The following is a 17,964-nucleotide window of genomic DNA, read 5'->3' as shown; positions in this document are numbered from 1 at the left end:
TGACCACCTGGCCAGACCATAAACAGGGTCAAATGTCAACCAATTATAGACCAACCATGAGCCAATTATAGTTTTTGCCTTTAAAAATGCTTGTAACCGCTGGTCGGGGCTCCCTGTCTGCTTGGGACAGAGAGCCCGTTTGCGCAAATGCCAAATAAATTCCTCTTGCTTATTGCATCTGCTGGTCTGGAGTCTTGGTTCCTGGGGCACCCTCCCGTTGAAGAAAGTGTCCCAGTGAGTCTAGGGTCTTTCACTGTTACGTAAGGAAAAGAAGAAACAACGGAAACATCCATTTCCAAATTCAGATAGTAAACATAGAAAGTGGAAATGTGACCAGTTCCCTCCCCCCACAGAACTTTTGTTACAAACATAGACGGGTAAATCAATCAATAAAAAATCAAATAATAAAAAAAGTAGTAAAATAGGCTTTTACCTTCTTTGCTACTTCAGCTAGCAGAAGGGTCTTCCCTGTGCATGGTCCACCGTATACAATAAGAGGGTTGATGTGTCCTGTTTTGCTCGGAAGAATGTATTTATGCAAGATGTTTAGAGATTCACATTTGTACTCATAGAAGGAGGCATACGTTTTACATAACGATGAATGTTGAAGGATTTCATCATACAGTGTATCTGTTTCAGTGTCAAAATTCTGTTGTACTGTTGCCTGAATTATGTCAATCATGTCCTCATAAAACTGCTTACCAAGTCCTTCTATGTAATGGTTTTCTATTTCCTGGGAATAGCCCAGTTTCATGTCGCAATGTGTGACGGATGTGTATACTCTCAGATTAGATGATGCCACGATGGTAGGAATAAATTCATCCCTGAGTTTTATCAGTTTCTCTTGAGCTTCAGGATCACGGATAATCCTGGGTTCCATTCCAGTAATATCCATGTATTTTCCCATCTCTGGGATTTTCACAAAGCGCTCAATGTTAGCGATTTTCCTAATGTAACAAACACACTTCTTCAGGAATGCTGGGGTTTGCTTGCCTAAAGCAAAGTCAAACTCATCCTCAATAGCTGGAAGATAATAAGACAAGGAGTTTATTGCTCAGAAAAAAGCAGTATGTCTACATTTCCAACATTCAGCTCTTAAGTCAATTCTACAGAATACTTTCATTTTCTTCCTCCTTCCTCTTTTCTCCTTCCTTCCTTCCTTCCTTCCTTCTTCCTTCATTCTCTCTCTCTCTCCCTCCACCCCACTCTCTCTCATTGCTTGTTTCTTTCTCTTCTGTGTCAATCCTAGGATTTGAACTCAGAGCCTGGGCACTGTCACTGAGCTTTTTGCTCAGCTAGTCTTCTACCACTTGAGCTACAGCTTCATTTCTAGTATTTTGGAGATAAGAATGTCATGGACTTTCCTGCTGGGGTTAGCTTTGAACTTCAAGTTTTAGATCTCAGCTACCTGAATTGCTAGGATTACAAATATAAGCCACCTATGTCTGCAAAATAACTTAATTCCTTCATTTCTTATCTTTTTCCTAAGCACCTTAAAACCCAGGATAATGATTTATTTTATTTTATTTTGGTGTGGGTACTCGGGCTTCAGCTCTAACTCTCCAGCTTTCTTGCTTATGACTGGCATTCCACCACTTGAGCCAAGCCTCTAATTTTGTTGGTTAATTGAAGATGAGAATCTCACTCATGGATTTTTCTGGTTGACTTCAAGCTGAGACTCTCAGATCTCAGCCTCCTGATTAGTTAGGATTATATGAACCACGCACACTAGGCAGCAGAGTTTTTAATCATATTATTTCATACCTAATGGAAAGGGGAAATGGAAGATTGACATAAGAAAGTAAGAATAGTAAGTTTATGTTGGTGTTTACAAGTTGCTGCTTAGTTTCCCTTTGAGAGTTCAGCTGTTCTGTGTGGAGAAACAGCAGGGACCAACTGAGGCCAGGAAAGACAGAGGATACTGAACAACATAGCTAGTTTACTCCTTCCTCTCCATTCAGTTCTTTACAACATGGTTTTGTCATTTGTTTGAAATACATTATACCTAGAGAGGCTCAAATACAATGCAACAGCACATTTTAAAGCAAAATAAATCATGTTCTGAATACTGATCGCAGAAAATTGCCATTTTCCATGCCACTGTTAAAATCTGTTGCGTTCATCAGAAAAGGCATAGAAAAAGATTTAGTATAGAGCTTTGTTTCTTGTAAATCAAGCCATATATAGCTTACAATCCATATGCTTACACATAAGTAAATATAAATGGTCATTTCAAGCCCCATAAAAGCACTTAAACCTGAATCAGTGGTATTAAAACATGACTCTACAGGAAAAAAATAAAGTTGATAAATCAATGAACATTTTAAGCCAATTTTATATAACAAGTCGCCTGCCTGGCTCACTTACCATCCCTTCGTCCCTTCCAATTTTCCTCCCTCCCTCCTTCCCTTCCCTCCCTCAGTGTCCTCCCTCCCTCCCTTCCTCATCCATCCTTTTCCTTTACCTAATTAGCCTTTGATGAGTTTAATGAGCACCTACTATGTGTGAGGCATGCTGCTAGTGATTTCGGATACAATAGTGAGAAAACAGAGACAATATGGAAAGAAAGCATCAGTATGGATTGCCATAGACTGCATATAATTTATATGCTGTAACCTCAACTCTAAATGCTAGTTTGGAAGGTGATCAGGTCATGAGAGTGGATCCTGCATGGATCAGATTAGTGCCTTTATAAAGAAGTCTCAGAGAACTCCCCTGTCTCTGTTTTTCTGCCGGGAAGTAGTGAGATAGTATCATCTCCAGTTAGATACAAATATTCAGGTGCCTTGACCTTAGACTAGCAAGCCTCCAGAGCTGTAAAACATTTTCTGTTGCTTTAAAGCTATCCAGTTCATGGCATTCTGTTACAGCTATCCAAGTGCACCATTTATGAAACTTTCAGGGGGGAAGGCAGATAGGGTCCTTGGTTTCTCACAATGACATGTGTTATGATTGCTTTGAGTTCTGCCATGGGGAAGAATGTGGTGAGTGAGAGTGGACAGTCAGACACGAAGCCACCTGGGGAGGGCAGGGAAGTTTTCCTATGGTGGAGACCAGGGGATCTAGGATGGACACCCTGGCTGGAACCCAATGGTATTGTTGTGGGGAGAGGGTTTTGAGTACACAGGGCTGGTATGATCAGAAAACAAACAAACAAACAAAACCCCCCACAAACAACAAAGCCTTCTATGTGCTAGCCAAAACTTCAGTGTCCAGTCAAGTCTAGAACTATACACATATGTTCTATAAAGTAACCAATTAAGGAGGGTGGAGTTCACTTTAAAGATGAACGGTTTTTGTTTTTTGTTTTTGTGGGTTGTGGGGCTTGAATTCAGGGCCTGGGCACTGTCTCTGAGCCTCTTTGTGCTCAAGGATAACACTCTACCACTTGAGCCACAGGGCCACTTCCAGATTTTGAGTGGTCAATTGGTGATAAGAGTCTCATGGGAACTTTTCTGCCAGGCTGGCTTCAAACCATGATCCTCAGATCTCAGCCTCCTGATTAGTTAGATGACAGGCGTGAGCTATCGGTGTCCAGCATTAAATAAGACTTTTAATGGAATTCTTGTAGTAGTGTATTTTCACACACACACACATGCACACAATTCCCCCCCTCCTCCAGCATTTGGTCATTTCTTTCCTAACCATCTGTGTACAACATTGGCAAGCACACTGGATCTCAGGCCGCTACATTCTGTGATGATTTGTAGGGAGGAAAAATGGCTGAATTAATCATAACAGTCCATAATGTATAGATAATATGGTATCTATACATAATCCTTTGTGATCAGATATGAATAGCCAATGGGCCAATGGTGATATTTATACATAAAGTGTGATAACCAGATGCCAGTGGTCATTTGGACTCCCAGATGATTCCATGGTAATCCTGCTCTGTCGCTAGCACATCTATGGAAAACAAGTCAATCAGGACTTTGGAACATCAAGAGACACAGAGAAACCAAGCTGGAGGAATCTATCTAAGCATGGCTGTACAGAGGTGCCTGGCATCATATAAATGAACCAGAATAAATGAAAGACAGGATTCAAAATAAACACAGGTGGGTTCTGTTTTGGAAGCAATGTGTCTCCACATTGGGGATGGGGGTTTTATTTATGATTGCTGCTGTTGTTTGGATCTGGAACTCCTCCCAAAGGTCCACGTGTTAAAGGTTGATTCTTCAGAGTAGCACTTGAGGAGGGCATGGAACCTTTAAGAGGTGGGCCCTTGTGGGAATTTTTAGGTCATTGGGAAGTGTCCTTGAGGGTGACCTTGGGGCACTGGTTGCTTTCTTTTACTTTCACTACCAGGCACAAGGTGAATGCATGGCTTTGCTACCGGCTCCCTTTATGATGTATTGCTATATCACAGTCCCAAAAGCACTAGGGTCAAGAGATTACAGATGGAATGGTGAGCCCAAAGCAACCTTTTCTTTTATTTAAAGATGAATTGTGAGCCAGGCACCAGTGGCTCGTGCCTGTAATCTTCACTTCTCAGGAGGCTGAGATCTGAGGATCACCGTTCAAAGCCAGCCTGGGCAGGAAAGTCCACGAGACTCTTATCTACAATTAACCACCAGAAAACTGGAAGTGGCGCTGTGGCTCAAGGGATAGAGTGCTCGAGTTCAAGCCCCATAACTGACCCCCACCCCAAAAAAAGAATTGTGAAACACATTACAACTGGTTTTTCCGCCAATGATTCTTTACTATTTACTTGCAAAATAAACGCTGTCACATAGCCGATGATGTTTACCCAGTAGTGTTTGTTCTCTGGAAATTACAATTCACACATTCTTCATATCTGTGGTTTCCTGGGTAACTTTGTCTTTTTTTTTTTTGGCAGTGCTGAAATTTGAATTCAGGGTCTCGCATGTGCTCTACCACTTGAGCCACACAAGAACTCTTGTTTTTGACTCTAGTTGTTTTTTAGATGTGGTCTTGGATCTTTAGCCAGAAGGCCATGATCTTCCTACCTTCAGCCTTCATTTGGCAAGGATCATGGCATAAACCACCACCCCAACTTACTGCTTGAGATGGGGGTTATTGTTGACTTTTTGTCTGTTTGAACCTTCCTCCTAAGGAGTGAAGATTACAGATTTGAGGCTACCACACAGTATCCTATAACACATGTAGTAATGAAGCTTCCTCTCTGTGGCTGAGAACGGCTGATTAAGCAAGTGTCTGCTCAGTAGTTGGGGAGATTTTAATTTTAGTGTTACATTAGATCCCACCCCTCCCCTACTCCACACTCTCCCGTAGCTTTCCATGCTACTTACAATGGAACAAGGAAACACATTCCATGGCCTGTGTTGCTCCCCTCGGATGTCAGCTCTCCCTCCTAACCTGGCTTTCTTGACTTTCTTCCTGTTCTTTTTCTTTGCTAGGCACATTCCCATCTCATGCGTCTTGGATCTGTTGGTCTCTCTGATATAGTACTGTCAGCTCTGACTCCTTCCACGTTTCAGCTTAAAAACCGCTTTTGTCCACTCTGGACGCCAGCATCCTTTATCAATCACTACTGTGCTCATACAGAACTCAGTGTTTCCAGGGCCTCAGGTGTGGTATTCGTATGATCATTTCTAAAATGATCTTGTTCACTTATTACTTGACCATCAGTTACTTCCTCACTCTGAAAAAATAATTTCCAGAGAACAGAGACCTTATCTTTTTTTTTTTTTTAAGTTCATCGACAGCTCCCTAATACTTGGCACCAAATAAGCCAAGAGGTCCATACACTTCACGCAGGGATGGATAAGTGAACGGACAGCGCAGCTGAAAAACAGTGATAGGATCTGGGCTATTAGATTTCACTGACAACTTCTGCTCAAATCACATTTTCTGGAGAAGCCCTCGAGCCAAGTAAAAGCTTTTCCTGTGAGTTAAAGCAAAAGAACACTCACCCCTCTTGGACCTGGCAAGATTTAGAAAAATTAAATCTGCCAGGCTGTAAGTTAGATGACGTCATTTTATCTAGCCCTTTGTTGGCTGAGGACACAGGCAAATTACCTGAGAACAGGTACCTCTTAGCTTGGCTGTGCTTCATCTTGCCCTTCTCGTGTAGCAGTTTGACGGCAGCCTTAAATATCGCCTTGATCTCATCCGATATCTCCTGCCATGGCTTTTCGTCTTCAGCACTGGCAGGAGGCTGTGTCTGTGAAAGGAAAAAAAGTCAGTCTTAGGTCATCACAGAAGCACTAGAATGTAAGTGCAAGAGAATTCCACTTACTTACAGTATGAGAGGCATGTTACAGCATCTTGTTTTAATCTCTTTCTCACCAGGAACCCTCCATGTTCAGTGTGAACAAGTATGCAAAGATATACTCCAGACAGGGCTGGTTGCTGGGATTTGCTTTGGTTTGTGGAGGGTTTGAGTATGTTCCCCCCAAATTTCATGTGTTAGAAACTCTGTCCAGAATGCAGCGGTGTTCAGATGTGATGGAGGCCTTTAAGAGGGAGGACCTAGGGAAGGTGAGTCTATCACGGGAGCAACATCCTCAGAAGGGATTAATGTAGTTCTCCTGTGTCCGGGTTAGCTCCCAAGAGATTGTATTGCTGTAAAAAGAGCAACGAGGCCTGAATCACTCTGGCTTCCTGCCTTACCATGTGATCTCTTTTGCATGAGTCAAGAGGGCCCTGTTCAGAGTTTGAACAGGTGGAGCTGCCTGATCTCCAAAAGTAGGATTTACATAAACATCTTTCCTCAGATCTTATCTAGGATCAGCTATTTTGTTATAGCAATAGAAATAGAGTAATTTTTAAATTTTTTTTTACCATGTTTATCCCTTTTGAGTTTTGATAGAAATGTCACAACAAAATAATCGGTTAAAAATGTCCTCCCAAGGGGAACCTTAAATGGGTGTGGGGTTTACATCTTATCACTTGCTTTTAGTCATTCTGTTTTGTGGGTCTACTAGGAGAGTAGATTGTCTAACAAGAAAGAAACGTTTAGGAAGTCTTGACGATAATCTTGCCATCCATTCATTTACTCAACAACTTATGCATGATAGCATGTGGAGCTTTGGGAAAAAATGTACATTTCCCTTCAGGATCACAGAACTAAGTGAATATGGGACATGTAAAGACTTCTGAATAGTAACCTATGAGCATGAACTCCTGAGCCACTGTGTAAATCAGATTAGTATTATTTCTGCCAGTCCTGGGGCTTGAACTCAGGGCGTGGGCAGTGACCCTGAACTTCTTTTGTTCAAGCTAGCACTCTACCACTTGAGCCACAGCTTCCCTTCTGGCTTTTTCTGTGGAATAGAACCCAGGGCTTCAGGCATGCTAGGCGAACACTCTACCACTGAGCCACCTTCCCAGCCTGCTTATTGAGGTTTTTCATTCTCTACTATCTACATTTACTCTTAGCACATTTAACTGGCGAATGGCTTCTTATGCAGAGAAGCACTATCAGTGCAGTTATTTTGCATGATGCATGTGAGGAGAAAGATGTAAAACCAAGGATTGTGACATAGCTTCATATTGCATGAAGAAAATACGGAGCTGAATATCAGAAAGACAAACATTCAGCATCTTAAAATGAAGATGTGTGGCCATGCTACGGTTCACATCCCTTTGAAGCGGCCTCCATGCTGACTGGAGCAAGGATCTCTCTTTTGTAAGAGGACTGGATATCTGTCTTCTTTCCAATCCATCTTACTCTATGCACAAATAGCCCTGCCTTTCCCTTTTCCCCCTTCATTGGGTCCAGTAGTAGACATGCTTTGGGAATGAAGTGAGAGAGAAGATAATAATACCGTCTCTTTCAGACTCAGATATAAATCAGTCTCACTTGGTGAGTTTACCTAGGGGCATATATATATATATACATACATATATATATATATATATATATATATATATATATATATATATATATACACACACAAAGTGAATACTAAGAGAAAGAATGCATGTCTTTTCTTATATGTGGAAGCTAGGTTTAGTTTATAAACTCATAAGCAAATATGTTGGGTGCTATGCAAATATATACATATATTAAATATATATATGAATGTGTAATTCCTAATTAATTGGTAATTCCTATTAATTTGTATTAATGTGTAGCTCCTAATTCCAAGGTTCAGCAAAATCAAACCGCAGGAAAGAGGTGTGGTGGGGTCAGGAAGGAAAGGGTGGACAAATAAAGAGGAGAAGAGGAAGAGAACGCAGTCAAGAATACAGTATATAGCCTATATATAGATATATCATACATATCCAATGTATATCCAATGCACATCTAATATATATCCTACAAACTCAAGAGTTAGGGAAAGGATGGGTAAGGGAGAGAATGTTGGTAAGGGTAAGAATGTTGGAAGGGGTGATATTAAGTTATATTGTATTCATAAATGGCTTTGTTAAAATGGTAACTTCTTTGTACAACTACTCAAAGATATTCAAAAAAGAAAACAACCATTAAAAAAGAACAGGAGGATAATGAAACAACCACTTGCCAATAGAAAGCAACCAATCTCACAATATTCTTTGTTTGTAAGCAAATAAAAATATATTACTGTTGCAATAGATACTGAATATATGGGGGGGCACAGCTGAAGAAAAAAAATCAGTGAAGCTGGGTCCTGGTGGCTCACGCCTGTAATCCTAGATACTAACGAGGCTGAGATCTGAGGGTCGTGGTTTGAAGCCAGCCCAGGCTGCAAAGTCTGTGAAACTCTTATCTCCAAAACACTACTCAGAAAAAGACAGAGTGGCACTGTGGCTCAAGTGGTAGAGCGCCGACCTGAGCACAAACAGGCTCAGGGACAGCACCGAGGCGTTGAGTTCAGACCTCAGGAATGTGGGGAAGATGAGTGAACTGGAATAAAGCTCTGAAGTAGTCTCCTCAACTGCAGCAGAGAGAGAAAGGAAATTGATAATGTGAGAGCAAGTGTAGGGACATGGAGAGTAGACTGAGAAGATATAATGTATATCTGATTAAGACGCAAGAAGGAACAGAAATTTTGAACACTACCAGGATATATGAACATATGAATTTATGGATACATATGATTAAATGAGAACATCTTCAATAAAGACTGAGTTTTTCATTGGTAGACTATTACTCAAAGATACATTTCAGAAAAAATGGAAAATGACCTTACAAAGGAAGTCAGAGATGCTACAAGGCAAGATGAACCTTAAATGTAAAATATTCCTAGTTTTGGATTTAGTCCTCCTCCTCCTTCTTGTCCCCTAATTCCTCCTCCTCCTCCTCCTCTTCTTCTTCCTTCTTCTCCTTCTCCTTCTTTTCTTCCTCCTCCCCCTCTTCCTTTTTTTTTTTTAGAAATAACTTTAAGGTGCATAACACCATGTTGTAAAATGATGATTGCAATTAAGTGAACTAACGCATCCTTCGTGTCACAATTACCACTTTGAGATCCAGTAATCAAATTTCAAGTGTATGTGATACATTATCATTAAATACCTTATACTAACCAGAATTAATGACTGAAAGTTTGTGCCCTTTTACTAACATTTCCTCATCCCTTCATACTTCAGTCCCTAGTACTTTAAACACCTTCTAATCAGTTATCCTGAGTTCAAATGCTTTAGATACTATATTATCTATCAGTGAGATCAATACTGTTTGTCTTTCTGGGTTATTTTATATAAAATCTGCTCCAGGTTCATCAATGCTGCTGCTAATAGTAAGATGTTTTCTTTTTAAAGACTGAATAATATTCGTGTGTGTGTGTGTGTGTGTGTGTGTGTGTGTGTGTGTATCTATTTGTCTGTTGAATGGTAGGTTGCTTCCATATCTTGAGTTTCATGAGTAATGCTGTGATGGAGCTTGGTATGAAGATGTCCTTTCCAAATAATGGTCTCATTCCTGTGAATACAGACCCAGCAGTGGGATTGCTGCATCCTAAAACTACATATGTAGTTTTACTATTTTTACTATTTTGAGGCGTTGCTCTACTGGTTTCCATAGCAACTGTGTAGTTCCACCCACAAGGTACCAAGGTTTCCCTTTCTTTATCTCCCCCAACATTCCCCTTCTGATTTTCAGATAATCAGCCCTTGGGGTTATGATTTACATTTCTTTGATGATTAGTGTTAATTTAGTTGTTAAAAGGAAACTTAGGGTTTAGGGCAGATTCTACTTTGTGCCTTTTCCACGGAGGAGAAAAACAGCCCTGAATGGCAATCTATCTAAAAATTCAGAGTCCAGGGGAGAAGCAGAGCTTACTGTATTTGTAGTGTTCCTTAGCAGCTCTGATCGGGGTCTGAGGTAATAGGCTGCTGGCACTGAGTTCTCATCCCGACAGTACCACTCTTCCAGTAACTTGGTCTCCAGCTTTGCCTCTATGGCAGCATCCAAAATCATTTCAAACTCTGAGGCTTCAACTTCTCCTGGGATTCGGATGTTCCCATATTTTTCACCTAATAGTCCCTGTGTATCAACAAGAAAATTCGGTTTAGTGTATCACCAAGAAAGGTCATCTTGGAACTCACAGGACAGAAAGTCACTCAACAAATGTTAGCAAATAGATGACAAGACACATTGCCTGGTGAGTTTTCTCTTATAATCACAGTACATTCTTGATTTAATAAGCAAAATTAGATCAATTATAATTGTAACAAATTGTTCAACTTACTGAGAAATTAGATTGTAGTCGGGCTCAGACTCATGCAGAATGCAGAATTTCTGTAGCAAAGCTGCTATCTCGAAGTTTATGTAAGAAAACAAAAGCTGTTCTGCTCTGAGATTTACTTATGACAAAAAAATTGGCTTGGAAAAAATTATATTAAGTGAAGTAAGCCAGGCCCAAAGAAACATAGGTCCCATGGTTTCCCATATTTGCAATATCTAGAATATGTCTGAGTCAAGCAGAAAAGGTCAGATAAGGTGATGTTAGGGAAATGAACCCTAAGATATGTATTCAAAGTTTTTTTTTTTTTCTAACACATTTATAAGATTATTTCTTTGTTGCTTTGTATGTCCCTCCCCCACAGTATAACCCCTGCTTTCACTTATTTGATGTTGGTATAATTTGTGGAGGGGAAGGGGAAAAACAAATCATTTAAATAGGGATACAGGTGGACCCATTGCAACAATGAGAAGTACAAGTTGTCATGTCGAAAACGAACTTTACAACTTTGGTGGGGGAGGTTTGGGTGGCGCGGTGGGGGGAGGATGGGAAGGGATGGGAAGGGGAAACAAAGGAGGAGGCTACAATGCTTGATAAGAAATGTACTCATTATCTTGCCCATGTAATTGTAACCCCTCTGTACAGTATTTTCCCAATAAAAAAAATAAAAAAAAATAAAATCGGAAAAAAATTTGACAGGCTGAACCTTACAAAATGTCATGTACATAATGCTTTCAAACAAAAGAACAAGAATTGGTGGTGGTATTCTATAGATTCTATAGAGTCATATGACTACAAAGAAGGAAGTATGATATCATGGGAGGTGAGACTTCTGGCAACTGAAGAAAAAACTCGAAGTGTAAATGAGATAGCATTTTCTTTCATTAAAGTGAAAAAAACCTCCTCAAATACATCACTAAAGCAAACAAACAAAAGCCATGCACTCAGATGTGTGAAAATAGCAATACAGTGGTAACAAGCATGTAAGATGATCCAATATTTCTCTGTATAGTGTTCTGGCTATATGTTTTAAAGGCCATGTAAATCTATTTAACTTTTGACTTGACTTTTTTTTTCTGGGAACTTGTATTTAGAAAAGAACTAAATATGCACACAAAGACTTAAAAGAATATGTATGCTGCATCTGTTTCATTAAACAGGAAAAAGTTAGTAGGACATCTTTTTTGGCCAGTCCTGGGGCTTGAACTCAGGGCCTGGGCACTGTCCTTGAGCTTCTTTAGTTCAAGGCTAGTGCTCTACTACTTGAGCCATAGTGCCACTTCTGGCTCTTTCTGTGTATGTGGTACTGAGGAATTGAACCCAGGGCTTCATGCATGCTAGGCAGGCACTCTACCACTGAGCCACATTTCCAGCCCTGCTAGGACATCTTAAATGACGAAGAAAGAGAAATTTTCCTTCTTTCCTTCCCTCCCTCCCTCCCTCCTTTCTTTCCTTCCTTCCTTCCTTCCTTCCATTTCTTTCTCTCCTTCTTCCTCTCCTTTCTCTCCTTCCTTCCTTCCTTCCTTTCTTTCTCAATTTCTTTCTTTCTCAATTTCTTTCTTTCTTTCTCAATTTCTTTCTCTCTCCCTCTCTCTTCTTTCTTCCTTCTCTTTCTTTCTTCCCTTTTTTATTGTGAAAATACTGTACAGAGGGGTTACAATTACATGGGCAAGATAATGAGTACATTTCTTATCAAGCATTGTTGCCTCCTCCTTTGTTCCCCGCCTTCCCCGGCCTACCCCGCCCTCCAAAGTTGTAAAGTTCATTTTTTAACGTAAGAACTTGTTGCACATCTCATTGTTGCAATGAGTCCACCTGTAACTTTTCTTTCTCCAGGTCCTAAGGCCTGGGTGGGTGGGTGGGGCAGGATATGGGAAGGAAAAGGAAGGGGAAACAAAGGAGGAAGCAACAATGCTTGATAAGAAATGTACTCATTATCTTGCCCATGTAATTGTAACTCCTCTGTATGGTATTTTCATAATAAAAAATTTAAAAAAGGCCTGAACTCAGGGCCTGGATGCTGTCCCTGAACTTTGTCACTCAAGGCGAATATGCTACTACTTTGAACCACAATGCTACTTCTGGGTTTCTGGGGGTTAATTGGAGATAAAGAGTCTCATAGATTTTTCTGCATGGATTAGTTTTGAACTGTGATCCTCAGATATCAGCCTCCTGAATATCTAGGATTACAAGCATGAGCCACCAGCATCTGGTAGAAAAATGTCTATAAAGTATTATTAAATGAGAAGTATATCAGATGATTCCAAAATCAATTAATCCATCAATCAATCTATAAATAATGTTACATGTACATGAAAGAGAAAAGGGATAATATACATACACACATATAATATTTGTAAAAGAAATACATCAAGGTTATAATGGTTATCTTTGAGTGGGTTTACCTAGGTTGTTTTGTGAATTTCCTGCTTTTTAATATTTTTTGCAGCATAATATATTATTCTATAATGAAAAACTCAGAAGTTATTTGATACATTTACACATAGCAATTCAACACTTTCAAGTTTGCTCCACATGTTTGCTTAATCCAGTGGATCTCAAAATATGTTCCTGGGACCAACTACATTGTAATACTTGATTGTTAGAAGTGCACATCATCAGGTTCCATCCCAGCCATGTCTTCTAGAACTGCAACTGTGGTTATGGAGCTGTAGGCAATGGAACTTTGGACTCAGTTGTGTGTGTGTGTGTGTGTGTGTGTGTGTGCGCGCGCTCACGCGCGCACATGCACGTGCTATCCTTGGGGCTCAGGACTGGACTCTGTCCCAGAGTTTCCTTTGCTCCAGGCTAGTCTCTACCACTTGAGCCACAGTTCCACTTCCAGCTTTTGTTGTAGTTTATTGGAGATAAGAGTCTCACAGATTTTCCAGCCAGGGCTGTCTTTGAATAGGCTCAGCTCTCAGCCTCCTGAGGAGCTAGGTTTACAGGCCACCAGCACACCCAGCTTTTCTCACTCATTTTTGTTAGCTTGTATAATGTACAGAATATCAAATTCATCTCCAACATCCTGTCTAGTAGAAACGAGGGAACACACAGAAACTCTTACACAAGTCTGTGCCATCCATGGCAATCTGAGAGGCTTTCTGTTTCACTGGTGGATATTTTCATTCTTGCTTCCTGCTGACTTGCAGCGTTTGTTTTAAATTAATTTACTTTATTGTTATTATAGAGGTGATGTACAGAGGGATTACAATCTCATGAGTGAGGTAATGAGTACATTTCCTTTCCTGCAGTGTCATCTGTTCCCTCCCTCTCTCCCCGTCCTACCCTCCCTCCACCCATGAGTTGTATAGTTCACTTCCATCATTGTTCAGTGAGCTTCACTGCTGCACTTCTTCACCCTTGTACCCTCAAGTTCTGTATCCTCCACCAACCCTTCCAAAGATGTACACTTGAATATGCCATACATAAAGTAAAGAAGACAGAATCATAAAAAACTGAAAACTGAAAAAAATGAGAGGAAAAAGCCAGAGGTCTCTTGTTCCATATCGTGGAGTTGTTTTCAGTATGTATATTATTTTATATAAATATGAAGAGGCACGTAGGCATTCCATTTTGTGTTTCTCTCTTAAGAGGATCCTCTTTTGGTCTCACTGGGTGTGAGTAACTAGAATCCTGTATAATTTATCATATCCCAGTGCAGTTAGATCTAATTTCTGCATATCAGAGAGAACATACAGCTTTAACATAAACTAATATTATAGTTGATGATATCCAGAGTGACGTGAATTGCTAGTTTTGTCATAGTATATTCTTGTGTGTGCATGTGTGTGTGGCAGTAATGGGGTTTGAACTTGGTACTTTTTGCTTGTTATATAGGTGTGTTACCATCTGAGCCTCATCCTCAGACTTCATTTAGCAGGAACTATATAAACATCTAGTTGAGCCAGGCATCAGTGGCTCATGCCAGTAATCCTAGCTACTGGGAGGCTGAGATCTGAGGATCATGGTTCAAAGCCAGCCCAGGCAGGAAAGGCTGTGAAACTCTTATTTCCAATTAAACACCAGAAAACAAGAAGTGCCACTATGGCTTGAACGAAGAGCTGGACAGTGCCCAGGCCCAGAGTTCAAGTCCCACGACTGACAAAAATGAAAACAAAACAAAAAATCAAAACGTCTAGTTGGATTACAATCTATCTCTTCTAATTGACCCACAGTAGAAGGTGACTGTAGTGAACTGAACCCAGGTTTTAAGCTCTCCTATACCAGTCTCAAAAACTGGACGGGAAGTAGATACAACCTGTCTGTTCTTTTTGGCCACATATATCCCTCTGGAAGAGGTGAGAATGGCAGGCCTTCACTTTGTTGGTATTTAGAAGGTATGAGGGTGGGGTTTATAGAGAGTACTTTTGAGCTAGCACTATCCTTATCTTAACTTACTATATTAGCTTGCAGGTCAATTAAAACACTTTTATTTTAGTCTACATTGCTTTGGGGGTCATATTTGATAAGAGGTCGAATGCAATAAAAATGACATATTTTACATTATTTCTCAATTTTCAAGGATTCCAAAAAGTCTCTCCAGTGCTGTACCATCAAGTTTATCTATCCTCTTATCTACTGCAGACACAGGAAGAAATGGTCCCTTTTAGGCCTACCATCTGGAGATAATCTTGTGCTCCTAATCTAATTCTGCATGAGGAGGATCAGAACTCATAGTCAGGGCTATTGGTCATGAGGAGTATAGTTTATGCAGTGGGATGAGCCATTCAGAAAAACCCACTGTGGGCAATGGGTACCAGGAAAGTCCAAACAAGCATCTAAGGGGAATTTGGTTCTCAGTGGACGAAAGCATTAAATATGGAATTCCATATTTGACAATTCTCCATCTAGCAGCCTGTGAAGTCCAGGAGTATCACGGGCCCACCTACCATGACCGAAGATAAGACCAGAGGGATTCTGAAAATAAAGTGGTGAGGAAAAGTGGCTAGTGAAAGTGTCATCATTTCATCTTAGTGTAGGACTATCATCATTTCACAAGTAAAGGATCATGTTGGTTCATCTTCTTTCTGATCTAATTAAACCTGTTCGGGTCCAATCTATGGGTTGATTTCTAGGATGTGTTCCATGGATTACCTTGTTAAAATGGAGATTTCCAGTTCCCTTCTGAGACCTAAAGGATCCTAGAGGTGGAAAAGCCCAGGAATCTGGATTTAAAAATGAAGTTCCAGATGAATTTCAAAAACATGAATGTACATTGCCCATATTTTCCTGAGTAATGCTTGGCAGACTTTAAAGAGGCTGGACTGGGAATATAGCCTATCATTACAAAAAATCGAAAGCTATTTAGAAAGAATTCTTTCTTTTAGTTGAACACCTGGCACCAAACATTATATCTGATCAATAAGGTTAGGCAAAATGTTCCTTGGAGTAAAGATTATGAAGGAAGAAAAACTAAAATCATCTTCAGTCAATTCAAATTATATATATATATATATATATATATATATATATATATATATATATATATATCTCCTACTCTCAATAAAGTGGAAATAGAGAACTTTAGAAAAGTAATAATGTGCTGTATAGGTTTAAAGTTACTTATTGGATTGTTCTGCCCTAGTAATTTTCTCTATTGATTGTGCCTTTAGTTAGATACTCATGAATCATGAATCAGTTATTTTTCAAGAGTCCAAGACAGGATTCTACTTTTATCTCATTTCACTACTTGATGAATAGGAAAAGAGAAATTTGCTACTATATGTTTTTTAGGAAGATAATTTTGGATTGTGTGTGTGTGTGTGAGTGTATGCATGTGTGTGCGTGTATGTGTATATGTGTGTGTGTGTGTGTAAAGTTCTAAGGTAACACACAAATTGATTGTTGCATTCAAATTTTTATAAATATTTACTAGGTCCACAAGTCGATTTAGAGTGAACCAGTTAAACTTAGTTGCAAAGTCTAACTCATATGATCAATAGGTCAAGGAGAGGTAGAGAAGCAAGCCAAGTTCAAGAGGCCACCAAGAAGACTTCAGATGGCAAGATGAAGTATACTGTTTTGTTTTCTTTTTGGACTACAGCTTAGCTCTACAACCATGGAAGGTATGCATGAATGACCTGAAGGTAGTTATAGAATTTCTGAGCAAGAAGGAAGCCTTTACTATTTTCTGTCCACTGGCAATAAAATAAACATTTCCTTGACTGAAGGAGAAATGCATTTCCTGCATCTTTCTGTACCAACATTCAAAAAAGTTTTTATTTATTTTAAAATTTATTTGGTTTGGTTAATTCAACACTATCCATTTGTTGGAGGAAATTTGGTGGACAATTGTGAAACAACATTTAGTTTTGCATGGGGAGGGGCATTTTTCTTAGTTACACCAACTGACTGGTTAGCCTAAAACCCTATGCAGAAGAAAAGCAGATAACTGAAACATGTTTCAAAAAAAAATTTTTTTTTTGGGTCCAGTCGTGTGGCCTGAACTCTGGGCCTGGGCGCTGTCCCTCAGCTCTTCAGCTCAAGGCTAGCGCTCTACCACTTAAGCCACAGCGCCACTTCCGGCTTTTTTTCTTTTTTGCTTATGTGGTGCTGAGGAATCGAACCCAGGGCCTTGAGCATGCGAGGCAAGCGCTCTACCACTGAGCCACCTTCCCAGCCCCATGTTTCAAATTTTTAATGAAGGATACAAACACTGTCTAAACATACATACAGATATATATATATATATATATATATACATATACATATACATACAGATATCTATCTATCTATCTATCTATCTATCTATCTATCTATCTATATATATATATATAAGCATTAAGTTCTGGTCTGCCTATAAAATTTCATACTCACCCCTTTCATTTACCTAACCAAAGGTAGAAAATACTTAAAGTGGACATTTTTTAAATAGTGAAGATACATTGTGTGAGTTAGATGGGGGGCAAGAATCCCCAATCAAGTAGAATCTAGATAGTTAAGTCTAAAGGGCTGAAAGTCTAAGAAAAAGGAGTAAAACCATTAACTGTATTTTGTGCACCTATAATTCTAGTGTAAGAAATACTTCCCGGCACTTGAGGGAGTTTGTGGTTTTACCACATTATAAATGTATCAAATGTTAATGATTTGTTTGCCTTAAGCTGATTAATTTATGTAGTGTGAATTTCATCACAGTTAAAAGAGAAGGAAATGAAATCTGAACTACTGAGTTCTTTATATCTAAGAACTTAAATGTGCAAAGTCTCTAGTTTGCCTTCTTTATATGCTTTGTTACCTGGAAAATATCAAAATACAATCATTATTCTTTAGAAATGCCAGCACAAAGGTAATACCTACAACCATGAAGGGATCAGGTAAGAGAATCACACAGAAGGAAGTCATTCTAGAGTTCATAGTTACCTTAGAT

General features: G+C 39.6%; 1 protein-coding gene across 1 annotated transcript in view; it reads right to left on the bottom strand.

Moving 5' to 3' along the window:
- Positions 1-17,964, bottom strand: part of Nwd2 (NACHT and WD repeat domain containing 2) — a 125,173-nt gene that overhangs the window by 6,442 nt on the left and 100,767 nt on the right. Inside the window, exons 4-6 of the mRNA XM_013009002.1 lie at positions 10,193-10,396; positions 6,007-6,151; positions 434-1,023 (exon numbers count right to left, since the gene is read on the bottom strand). Of these exons, the coding sequence (XP_012864456.1) occupies positions 434-1,023; positions 6,007-6,151; positions 10,193-10,396 (939 nt within the window). The remainder of the gene's footprint in view (positions 1-433; positions 1,024-6,006; positions 6,152-10,192; positions 10,397-17,964) is intronic.

The sequence above is a fragment of the Dipodomys ordii genome, unplaced genomic scaffold, assembly GCF_000151885.1.
Source record: "Dipodomys ordii isolate 6190 unplaced genomic scaffold, Dord_2.0 Scaffold8, whole genome shotgun sequence".
Classification (NCBI taxonomy): Eukaryota; Metazoa; Chordata; class Mammalia; order Rodentia; family Heteromyidae; genus Dipodomys; species Dipodomys ordii.
The sequence above is the reverse complement of the archived record's forward strand: the minus strand, read 5'-3'. Positions and strand labels throughout refer to the sequence as shown.